The 12,928-nt window shown below is 36.2% G+C and overlaps 1 protein-coding gene across 4 annotated transcripts in view; it reads left to right on the forward strand.

Annotated features, from left to right (window-relative positions):
- The window catches only part of LOC145685725 (uncharacterized), a 305,763-nt gene that overhangs the window by 233,824 nt on the left and 59,011 nt on the right, over positions 1 to 12,928 (forward strand). For all 4 annotated transcript variants that reach the window (XM_081758218.1, XM_081758220.1, XM_081758221.1 and 1 more), the window contains one exon: positions 10,671 to 10,764. In XM_081758218.1, the coding sequence (XP_081614344.1) occupies positions 10,671 to 10,764 (94 nt within the window). The remainder of the gene's footprint in view (positions 1 to 10,670; positions 10,765 to 12,928) is intronic.

Below are 12,928 nucleotides of genomic sequence, written 5' to 3' on the forward strand. Positions count from 1 at the left end.
AATTGTACTAAAATACATTTTTATAACAGCTGTTTCTGGTCGTGGTACCAGTAGAATCACTAATCACTTGCCAAGGTAAGAAATTTCTTACGTATGCTTACCTGCTATGATAAACAGCAAATATTTCTTACACTTCTGTACATAACCTAACACTTTCTACACTGGAATATTCCAAAATAGCTTTGATTTCTCTGTTTCTTTCAGATGATTGAAAGTTTTACAAAACTGTCCGCTAGTAGAAAATCTTTGTGAAATATTCTCGTAAAAACCAAATCTATCTCTCATTTTTTAAGAATAGTAAATCATATTGTAAAACTTCTTGGTTGGTAGAGTTAGGTTTAATAAAATCAGAGTCCGGAATCGACTTCCACTACCGGTTTATTTATAAAAATCCTCCAAATAACAACAGTATTTACAGGAATACTATAGTACACTATTAGGTAGTCTTTGACTGTGCGGTCGCGGACAGAGTCCCGAAGCAGGCTAGGCAGAGTGGCGTAGGAAACCCCAAAGCTCCGAAGCAAGCAATGAGGGGAATAAAAGTCATAGAGCCCCGAAGCAACTGTGGTAGGAATTCCAACAGAGCCCCAAAACAGGCTAAGCAGAGTGGTGTAGGAAACCCCAAAGCTCCGAAGCAAGCAGTGAGGGGAATAAAAGCCCCGCCCCGCAGCAGATTAAGCCAGGGAGAAAGGAGTAACCAAGAGTCCCGAAGCAGACTAGAGGCTTTGGGGGTAGATTACTCCTAGTGTTCCAATGCAAGCAAGAGGAGGGAGACCAGAAAACTGGTGCCGGTTCACTGGTTGCTGTCCTTTATATAGGCGTCTCAATGCTGCGGTGGGGCTACTGTTGTTCTGTCATGTGATTTGTAGGAGGTGTTGTTGGCCGTACTTCACACACCGTAAAATGTAACAGTAGCAAATAGGTAAATTAATATCGTATATCAATAAAACATTAAATTTTTCAAATCAGTTACTCCACTGCTATTCTGCACAGTTTACTGAACAAAGACAGCGAAAACTGGCATCAGAGGTCATTAACGTTATTCTCTTGCAGCCAGACACAGAGCAATCACGTGCTTTATAGAACGTGTTTACTTGTTTGTCGTGCAAGCATTCCTCTCCGCACTTGTTGCCAGTGACGTTACTAAGGAGGGGGAGGGTAAACGGCGCTTGTGCCCCGGGCGCCAGATTGGGGGAGGCGGAAAATTAGGCAAATATTAATTTTCACTGTAAGGCAAGGAAATGAGTTTTAGCAAACTAAAGATCATAAAAAAAATTAGCTCAGAAACTTAATAGGACAACAAGATTCATCAACCTTAGGATCATAGCCGTAGTTCATAAGTTAGCTTAAAAGCTATCTTTTGAGGACATTGTAAAAACCTTTGCAGCCAAAAGCGACCGCAAAGTTAAATTTTAGTTCGAGCTTTTTGTGTTTTCAACTAACTTATATCGATTTAAGAGATTTGTAAAATGCCAGAGTATAATACTCGGGACAACAGCTTGACTGTTTGTCATAATTAAGAATTCTATTCTAAAGCAACAGACTGTTGATTCATTCTACACATATGCACATCCCGATATAATTCCTAAAAACATTGTGATCTGCAGTTATTATGATAAGACTATAAGAATATGTCAAGCATACTACTCTGAGACTATTTGGCAATCGTATATTTTATCTTGTACTAAAAATTAAATTATGTGCTGCAATTTTGAAATCAAGCTTTACCACTTGAAGAAAAATGGAATAGGAAAATTACTGTGTGATACCAATATCAGGTGTAGTCGGGGAGCGTTTTGGTTTGGTTGGTCAGGGAGAATGGGCGCTAAGGCGAGTTCTTGGCCCGGGCGACAACTAACCTAGATGCGTCGCTGCTTGTTGCCAGTTGTAGGGAGATGGGCAAGGTTTCTCGAGGTGCGGTAGAGACACAAATGACAGAGGGGAGAATTAATGGACAATCCATATCGCGGCGCTTTCATGCAGCGAAGATAACAGCAGAGGAAGGAAGAAGTGGTTAAGAATAAAACTGCCTAGTTGTGGCTACGTCGCGTTCATAGTTACACAACTTACTAAAACGTGTAAAAGTAGTCATTAAGTACTGAAAATGAAGGGTAGGAAGTTCCTCATTTCTTGCATGGAGGAAACACTGCTGATAGAAAACAGCAAAAAAATTATTACATTATGCGTTACTACTCATAGTTTTTCTGATTCTTCGAATTGTCCTTACCTCCTTATTACATCCTTACATATCAGAATTAACAGAAATGTATGATGTTTTCACTTTATTGTGCGGAATAGTATTTCTAGAATATGGGTTCCTGTCACCACGGGATGGCGCGTCCTCAGGTTGCGGATCGAGGAGAAGGCCTCTAGATATAGAGGTTAGCTGCGAATATACTGAATAAGCAGTCGCGGACAACTGAGTAGGAGTGGTCCTCCAGCTTGGGGGTTTGGGTAAGGCTAACAACCTCATCCTGTAAAAAAAAGAAACACTTGTTCAGAAATATTCACAAAAGCCTCGGACAAGGACTGTTAACTTTGCATGACCTCAGCAAAAGAAGATAGACATGAGATTTGGAACATGGAATATTAGAAGTCTTTACAGGGCAGGCGCGTTAAAATCCGTTACGAGTGAGTTAGAGAAATACAGAATGGACCTAGTAGGATTTCATGAAGTTAGGTGGGAAGGAAATGGATCTGTGAATTCCGGAAATTTTACGTTCTTTTACGGGGAAGGAAATAAAAATCACCAGTTAGGAACAGGGTTTTTCGTTCACGAAAGAATATTACCAGCAATTCAACGGGTTGAATTTGTTACTGACAGACTTTCTTTTATTACTCTTAAGGGACGGTGGTGTGATATTATTGTTTTAAATGTACATGCCCCAACTGAAGATAAGGATGACGATATAAAAGACAGTTTTTACGAAGAAGTGGAACGGATATTTGACCAACTCCCTCGATACCATATGAAAATTCTATTAGGGGATTTCAATACGAAGGTAGGACGAGAGGATATTTTCAAACCGATTATAGGGAACGAAAGTCTGCATAAGGAAAGTAATGACAACGGTGTTAGACTCGGGAACTTTGCAACATCCAAAAACCTAATCGTGAAGAGTATAAAATTTCCACATCGCGACGTTCATAAATACACTTGGACATCACCAGACGGAAAAACACATAATCAAATTGATCACGTTTTAGTAGATAGAAGAAGGCAGTCTAGCATAATTGATGTCCGGTCGTTTAGAGGGGCTGATTGTGACACTGATCACTACCTGGTAGCAGCGATAATACGAGAGAGATTATCGTTGAATAAAGCTAATATTCATTGTCCGAAAACTGAGAGATTCAATTTAAAGAAATTAGAAGAAAGCAAGGTAAGTGAGGAATACCAGATTGAAGTTTCGAATAGATTCTTGGCTTTAGAAGATTCGGAGTGCACTAATGTTGAGGATACCTGGATTGAAATTAGAGATAGCATTAAAATTTCAGGAAAAGAAAAAATGGGACACGCGGAAATACGTAGGAACAAATCATGGTTCGACCAGGAATGCATTAAACTAACAGAGAAGAGAAAACAGGCAAAATTACGATGGCTACAAAATCCGAATGGAATAACTACACAAAACTTCGCAGATATCAGGCGGGAAACTTCCGAAACTTTTAGAACAAAGAAACGCGATTTTTTGAAGGCTAAAATTAAGAAACTTGAAGATAATAGTAAAAATAAAAAACATCCGGGACATCTATAAGGGGATCAGCGAATTTAAGAAAGGCTATCAACCTCGTGCTTATATATTAAAGAAATCTGACGGAACAGTTCTCACTGATACGGATAGCATATTAAATAGATGGAAAGATTTCTTTGACGATTTGCTTAGCACGCAACCAAAAACTAGTGTGCGTGGAGAAAAGGATACACACCGCAGAACCGTATATTCCAGAACCCAACCGAATAGAAGTAGAAACCGCTATAAAGAAATTAAAGAAACACAAATCTCCGGGTGTAGATGAAATTCCGGCTGAGTTAATTGTAGATGGAGGCGAAAAATTGTGGAACAAGATACACAGACTCATTCTCCTTATCTGGAACAAGGAAGAATTGCCACAAGAGTGGAAAGAATCAATCATTGTTCCAATTCACAAGAAAGGCGACAAAACTGACTGTAATAATCATCGAGGCCTTTCTCTTCTGTCAACATCCTATAAAATCATTTCAAATATTCTATTAGCAAGATTGACCACATACGCAGATGAAATTATTGGAGATTATCAATGCAGATTTACACGAAATCGATCAACTATCGACCAAATATTTACAATTCGCCAAATACTCGATAAAAAGTGGGAATACAATACTGGTACATCAACTATTTATTAATTTTAGAAAGGCGTACGACTCGGTTAGGAGAGAAACATTATACAACGTTCTTACAGAACTTGGAATACCGAGAAAGCTAATTAGATTAATTAAGATATGTTTAAATGAATTCCAAAGTAAAGTCCGGGTAGGAAAATTTTTGTCCACGAGCTTTCACGTCGAAAATGGCCTGAAACAAGGAGATGCGTTGTCATCATTATTATTTAACTTTGTTCTGGAATACGCTATAAGGAAAATCAAAGATAGCAACCAGGGCCTACCTAGAGTTGAACGGTATTCACCAGGTTATGGCATATGCTGATGATGTAAATTTAATAGGAGATGATAGGAGAACAATAGAAAGAAATGCAGAGATCTTATTAAACGCTTGAGGCTTACATGGAAGTGCGTCGGGACCAGGATACAGCAAATTGTGGATGCGTTAAAATATTAAATAATACTTTTGATAAAGTGAATAGTTTCAAATATATATGATCAATATTAACAGACGAAAATCATATTCACGAAGAAATTAAATGTCGACTGAATGCAGGGAATTCGTGTTACTATTCGGTTCAAAATCTCTTGTTGTTGCGAATTCTGTGGAGGAATCTGAAGCTTAAAATATACAAAACGATAATCATGCCTGTTGTTCTGTATGGTTGCGAAACATGGTCACTTACTCTGAGGGAAGAAAATAGACTGAAAGTATTTGAGAACAAGATCCTGAGAAGAATATTCGGACCCAAGAGGAACGGGAATGGGGAATGGCGGAAACTTCATAACGAAGAACTACATAATTTATACGGTTTACCCAACATTGTTAGGGTCGTCAAGTCTAGGAGGCTTAGGTGGGCGGGTCATGTAGCTAGAATGAAAGAAAGTAGAAACGCTTTCAGTCTTGACTGGAAGACAATCGGAAAACGACCATTAGGAAGACCCCGACGCAGATGGGAGGACAATATTAAGATGGATCTAGCAGAGATTGGAATACAAAGTAGAAACTGGATGCAGTTAGCTAAGGATAGAAGTCAGTGGAGAACTTTTGTGAACGCGGCATTGAACCTCCGGATTCCATAGGCCATATAGTTAGTTAGTTAGAAGGAGTGATTTAGGACATACAGTAAAATGAACACTGTGCTTTCCATGTGTTTGCTTATTTTGAATTTATTTGATATAAAGTGGAAAAAGGGAGGTTCTCTGAAAGAAAGGTGGAAGAATCGTCAGTTTGTACTTGAACTGATCTGTTTTATTTCGATGGTTGTCAATTCTGAAAATTCTCTCTCAAATATCCAGTCACGAAATTCATAAATTCCATAGGACTGTATTATCTTCGTCTGAGTACTTTGGTGTACTAGACCTCAAAACTTGGTATGAAACTTCAGCATTAAGAGTGTATGTCGCTCAATAGATTTAGTACGGATGAACCACTTGGGTAAAATTGAGTTAAAGAACATACATTTACAAATTATAGAATCAATTTTTATAGCGTCACTACAAATATTTGTTTTATCAAATGAAAATTAAAATCTATCAAAATCTTACGCACACAATTTTAGGCAACTTGCCACCCCTTGCAATTGCACCATTTGTCGCTCCTCCTCTTTCTCCAGAAGGAACAAATCTTAAAAGCCACGATTTTAAGTATGCTATCCCGTCATGAACAACAAAGGGGGGAAATAACACTCGCACTCAGAAAGGCATAAACTACAAATACAATCTCGTTGTGTCTGTTTATTTTTTTAAAATCTATTATGTTAGTGAAAGATAAAGCAGACAAGCCTGCAGAGGAAAGATGACCATCCTTTTTTATACAATTCAATATCAAGCCTCAATCTCAATATATCAGTTTGCAATCCCAGTTCAACTACCTCTTTTATCTTTGTTCCTTGATTTTCCTGCTACATCTATTAAAATGTTAAAAATAATACTTGTTTCCACCTTCAGTGATAAGGAACTTGTTTGTGATAAAGACAAGACTAATTTTCATATCAGAACTCTGATAACTAACTAAATGGAACAGGTGTTCGCTACTGTTTGAAAATGAATTCTTGTATTTGACAATAATCAAACAATTCATGGTGGGATTTGTTTGACCACTTCTTTAGTACTGTCCATGTGACCTTAAACTAATGTGACCTAAACATGATTTATGAATGTAGTATTCAAATAGAGGGTCATCTTAATAAATTTAACCAAGAAATATCAGAATTCCCACATTCTGGAAAATCAAGTAATGTCAGGGAAATAAAAACATATTAGGGAAGGTCAGGGAAATCATGCATTTTGCGTAAAATGTCATGGAAAGTTAGAAAAAGTAAATGTGCAAGACAGTTCGTGAAGTGTAAATTATGTTTCTTCAAATCTGTCTCAGCAGTGTGTGAACCATTTTAAAGGAAATTCCAGAGTCTTAAAGCCATTTGTTTGTTTCCTGTACTCAGAACTTTTATCTCTCTCTTAAGGAATCTTAATGCGTCCTTGTGTCAAACAAAGTATTGTTAGCCTGGTCTACCCTAGTTCGAAATGAATGTGGGGATTGTAACTTAAGAGAGAAGACTAGACCAAACTTAGAGAAATATCTGAAATTTCTCTTATGAACAAAATTTCGTACAATGAAGCTAAAGCTAATTCAAGTTGTGATTAACGAAACTGGTGTTCAATTTATAGAAAAGCTTAACATTCATTTTGAATCTGTTTATTAGGCATAGAATTGGTGTTCTTAGATTTGGCGTGTTTAAATGTCTGAAAGATTGAGTGGAATGAAAGAAAGGAAATCCGGCCAAAGAGAATGCCATACCTTGAGTACTTCTGGATCAATGATGCCAAGAGTCCTTCTCTGCAGCACTGCTTCAGATGTTATAAAACGTCCTTGGAAGAATGAAACTTGGTAATCATATATCTCTCAATAACAAGAATCTGAACGCTTTAAAAACTAAAAAAAATAATTATTTTGCCTCGTTATTTTGAGCGTGGTGTTACTTCGAGTAGAGACATGCTTGTCTGTTTACGATTTACGACTCGTCGCGTTTACTAGTTCGACGCGTCTCCTTTAGTCCGTGTTCTCTTGTAAATTGCAGTATTTGCTTTTCGTAACGAAGATAACAATTCATGAACAATGTAAATAATTTTCATAACGCTATTTCCTCCTTTCCTTTGTCAAATAACATGATTTTAATAGACACAAGTGATGATGCAAATAAAATTAAGTTAAATTACTTTCAATAACATAATGTATCGTAGCGTTACCAAGAATTGAACCCAAGTACCGTAGCATCTAAAAACATCCCATAACAGTATCATGAAACTTGCTGACAGTGCTGTGAAACTTCTTGCTTTGAATTTGACTGCAAATAAAAATTTACTAGAAATAACAAAGGTGGACATTGGTTTTAAGACAGAAAAGCTACTGAAAGAACTGAAAGCATCAGATAAAGATAAACTAGCTTTCAGGCTTGACTGTCGAAACTTTTTGCTTGGCACAATCAAGAAGATTGTGGGAAAGAGCCCTCTGAAGTACAAAGTAATACGTGCTCTGTCAGCTTTGGTCTTCAGGCTACAAAAGAACAGTCCAGAACTTGCTCAGATTGGGATGAAACGCATCCTACAAACTCTGCATGAGCATAACAGAATATCTGATTCTGTACTGAGAAAGCAAATCGTCAATTTATATCTTTCTGTACTGAAATTCAGGAGTCTCATGACTTCCGAGAATACGAAGAGAAGATGGGCAGCATCAGGTTAGATGACTTCTTTTCAAGGACAATGTCCAAGAAACAAGAACATTCTGATTTGTGGAATGTTGTGAAGATATGTTTAATTTTATCCCACGGCAATGTCTCAATGGAGGGCGGGTTCTCAGTCAATGAGACGCTTATTGTAGGATACCAAATCGAAGACACTCTAGTAGCACAGAGGCGGGTGCATGATGCAATTATGCACAATGGAGGGGTGTGGAATCTGTTCTATTGATTGAAGAATGCTTCTCTCAGTTCGTTCAGCTCGGAGACGCTATGATAAATACCTTAAACGAATCCAAAGTGCAGAGGAAAATAAAATCAAAGGTGAAAGAAGAAAACTAAGTGCTGAAGTTAAGAAATTGGAAGAAGGAAGAAACAAATGGAATTATGTTACAAACAAGAACAAGACACTCTCATAGAATAAATTCAAGAACTGAAAGCGAAACAAAATTCTGTTTAAAAATGTAAATGTAAGGATTAACATGTCTGAGAGTTGGTAATATTAGGACTGATAATATTAGGCTCAGGAAGAGTTGGCAATATATCCTCGTCTACTTTTTATTGTTTTCTTTTACAAGCAAAAAAAAAAAAAAAAGTTTGCAATGTCAAGGTATGTGTTACTGTATCATACATATATTAAGTTAAATTTTGGGTAAGTAACACTCATAATGAACATAACAAATATGTAAATGGTAATTACAGATGTGTGTTGGACGGCTATGGGGGATGAAGGAGGCCGTTAAAAAAGTGTATGAAAGAACTTAAGAATTTATGTCAGGGAAAACAAGAATGTGTGTCAGGCAAAGTCGGGAAAATCGATCTTCACTTTTTTGTGGGAACCCTTAATGTCTATTTTAAATAATATAGTTATGACAGATTTTGCCGCCCCGTGGAAGTGCACGTGTTGCACATATGGTAGAGCCGTCCCTGCATCTTTGTAGTTTGTATGACTTGCAATTTCAGACGAAATATCATGTTTTTTGGTTGACTTTTATCGTTTATATATACTATAAAATTGATAAAACTTCTTCTTTTGGTTGCTTCTCAGACATTAACATACCAACGTAAATCAAAACATGTCCGCTTGTAAGTACTGTCTTCATCTTCACACATTAACTTACTTTTTAAATATTCGTATAGCCTTATGGCGGTTGATTCGCCGCGTAGGGCTTCAATACGTATGGAGCAGTCGTCGCGTATGTAGCTGGAAAATGAAAGCTAACAAAAGAGCTACCGTAAACTGTGTTAACTATTCAACCCTCAAAATTGATTTCGCTCTACGTCTTTAGCCTTCGAAACTCTGATCTCTTGTTCCTTCGGTGACAACTTGTAGTGAAACTTCGAAAATTTCGAAATAGTCTCCCATTGATGGACGGATAAAATGATTGTTTCCATTCCATTAAGTCAGTGAACCTCAGAGATATATATATATATATATATATATATATATATATATATATATATATATATATATATATAATATTGCTTCTGAACAACTGTCACAAGTTAGCAGAAGCTATCATTTCTCCAGAGAGACAACGAGTTTTGGTCCTTTGTTTTTCTTGATATGCATTTTACACAGCATACGAATCTAACAAAATTAACATATTCTTGTTGGCAGTGACGTTTTATAGATTCTTCCTTACAACAAACAAAATGTTATAAAATTTCCAATTTTTTAGCCATGCTACTTATCATACTTCAAATATCAACTTTGTAACTTATCGCAGTATTTGTAATATTTCCAGTAACGTAGTTAGTATCTTCTTACAACGTTTTGCGGACACTAGGATTTGATATTGCAATGTAAATAGTGATATTTCTGAAATACCTATTTTCGTAGACTTTAATAAACATTACTAATCACGTTTGTAGCTTATTCTGGTCTTTGCTTTTCTGTAACGCAAATGTACAATCTGCAACAAAAGAAAATAGTGGATTCTAAATGTACACTTTGTGTATAAACTACGTTATTTCTTTTTTCGATGACTGTACAATTTGCCAGCAAAAGTGCGTGACTTTTTTTTCCCCTTTCTCGTGCTTGTTCCTTTATAAATAACTGAAGATAAAATGGACAAATATAGGTAAGTTCGTGAGTAAATTATAATGAATTACACCTAAAGAAAAATACTCAAACTCAACCATTGATTCTGGCAAGGGCTCATGTAGTTCGGATTCCACGTTAATCAGTAGGTCCCATCTCATATAGCCTCGCTGCTGAAAAGGACGCTAGACTCAAAATCAACTCAAGTCAACCATTGATTCTGAATTTATTGAGTATGAAACATGGAGGGAGATGAATGCACTTTTCTTGGCAATTGTATAGAAATTCAGCTTCATTCACGAATGATTTTACAGGCGAAAACTAACCATCCTTTAGTGCTTATTGTTTTTCTTACTTAAAAATGTGATTAACTTAACGGCTTTTATTTGTAAATTTACTTTTTCCAGAACTAACTCTAATGTGTCTTAACTCGTCCATTTCCGATGTTAAATGTGATCTGGTATAAGGTAAGCTCAAAACGTCTCGTTCCTATAGATTCGATGTAATGTTTTTATTCTTTTAGTGTTGAGAAAGCAGCCAGTCAATCCAAAGGTTCCAATGAAACCCCTATATTGGACAAGGATTTTAGTGAACACGCCCTGTGAAAAACCTGAACGGTAAGTAGCAAAAATGCAATCACATTTGCTTATTTACTTACTTAAATAATGCGTTCTGTAAACCTTTATATAACTTGAATTTCAAATAGGTCGAATTTAAAATTGCTTAAGTGTAACTTCACAAGAAACTGCAATATTTATTTATTATATTATATTTACGCAGTATTATTTTATAAATGGAATAAAACATGTACTATGTATGTTGTTGCATACTGCGATGGAAGTCAAAGACACTGTCTGTAAACATATCCATAGGTACTAGTACTAGTTATAATTTTTCGGATTTATTACATAACTTCAATTGACTTAAGTCGCGTATTACTTAAGTCCAGAGAACCCTTCTATTAGTTATAACAATGATCTACTTAGCCTATTTAGCATTCGAAACAGATCTCCCTAAGTTTTCCTTTTCTTCTATTGCAGAGAAAACTGTTTTATTAGTAATCATAAAATGAAAGTTTGGAAACCTAACACTTCAGATTTAAAAGAAATAAGTTTAAGGATATACATTAAAAAGTGACAGGAATCGATCGATTTTCTGTATATCATATCGTATTTGGCTGTGATTTCGATGAAAATTCAGAGCTTCAGCGAAAATGAAGTAGTTTGCTGTTGAGTCAGTAATCTAATCTTGGATCTCTGACTTACTATCCTGGATCTTGGATCTCTGACTTAGAACCATACACATCATTCAAATATGAGAATCGCCCTCGAGAGAAAATAGCATGTGCTTGTCCATGGATAGGAATGGTTGGGAAGTGATTCGCCTTATTTGGCATAAGTCGGAAAGTCAAGTTTGATTCTCTGCTGTAATATAGCTCAGAATTTTTTACGATGAAAAACTTTAAAAACTGTTATGCAAAGTTACTCCAAAAACATATTCTTTTGTACATAAAACATTCATTTTGTTTTTTTAAAGTGAACAGTTCACTTCTCTGAAGCAGTCATTCTGGCACCGTTAAAGCTTGATAAGATCAGTACTTCCGTACTAAGTACAGTGCTTATTTTGTTCAGTGTTTTAGCCACAGTTCGCATTCTGACGCACTTCCAGCTTTATTTTTGTGGTCCTATAAGAACCAACTTCAGTGATTGGTCAATTTTTGTAATAGCAAAAAGAGTCCTGTCATGGTCGCCAAATAAACAGATGACCGACTATCCGGGTTGTTCAGCGATTATTCTCTCTCTCCCTCTCTCTCTTTATTATTTCTTTCTATCAGTGTCACTATTTATTTGTTCCAGCACACCTGATAGTGGCCAATTTCTCTTTATAAACATCATCTTCCAATTGACTGCTGGATTAGTCAGCCGAAAGTTGAATATTTACCGTTAAGAAAAATAATAATGTATGTTATATAATGAAAAAGATTACTCGTTAAAACATGCAGTACCATACTAACGCTGAGTCACAGGCAAGAATTAATAGTTTAAATTAAACAAACTTTTTTGTGAGACGAAATATGAGTTCTTTTATGACGGTCACAACTGAGTCTGGTACTTCTTCAGTACTGCAGGAAAATTTGCATAACGTGTTTTCAATTATTGTAGATATTTATGAATGGACACTAGGTTTGCTAAATCTAGTTTTTAACCTTTACAGACGGGCGTAGCATATAAATGTATGGCTGAACATTCCTTTGAAGGCACATCTGGTATATAAACTCACCTTACGTGAAGGTGGGGCGTGGTTTATAAGCCTCATTTGCGTTTAACTTGTTAAATAAATTATTCAGTACCTGATTGTAGGCTTAAATGGTTTTTAGGCCGTCCATTTTTCGTTTCCGATGAAAGATCTACACCCGTCTCCAAAGGGTTAAAAACAGTAAATAGTATGTATGCATGCATAGATGGAAATATTCCATCCATTACGGCTCTGAAATTTATTAGATAGATAAAAATTTCCTTTCGTATTTATTAAAACTAAAATAATGTGTAATAGTTTCAACAGCTTAACGTCTTCCTCAGGCACTCAAAAAATATTGCATAAGAACAGTTGAATATTGGGTTATAATATATTATTTAGTGCAATCTAGGAATAAGGCACGGTGGCTCAATGGTAGAGCGCTTAGCTCTGGTACGGGGGTTCCGATTCGATATCAGGCCTTCACCAACTAAATATCTTGCTAAGAACGCCAGCAGAATATTGGTTAGATTATGTACAAACAAA

This window comes from Thermobia domestica, chromosome 5 (genome assembly GCF_964235325.1).
Source record: "Thermobia domestica chromosome 5, izTheDome1.hap1.1, whole genome shotgun sequence".
In the NCBI taxonomy this organism is placed as follows: domain Eukaryota; kingdom Metazoa; phylum Arthropoda; class Insecta; order Zygentoma; family Lepismatidae; genus Thermobia; species Thermobia domestica.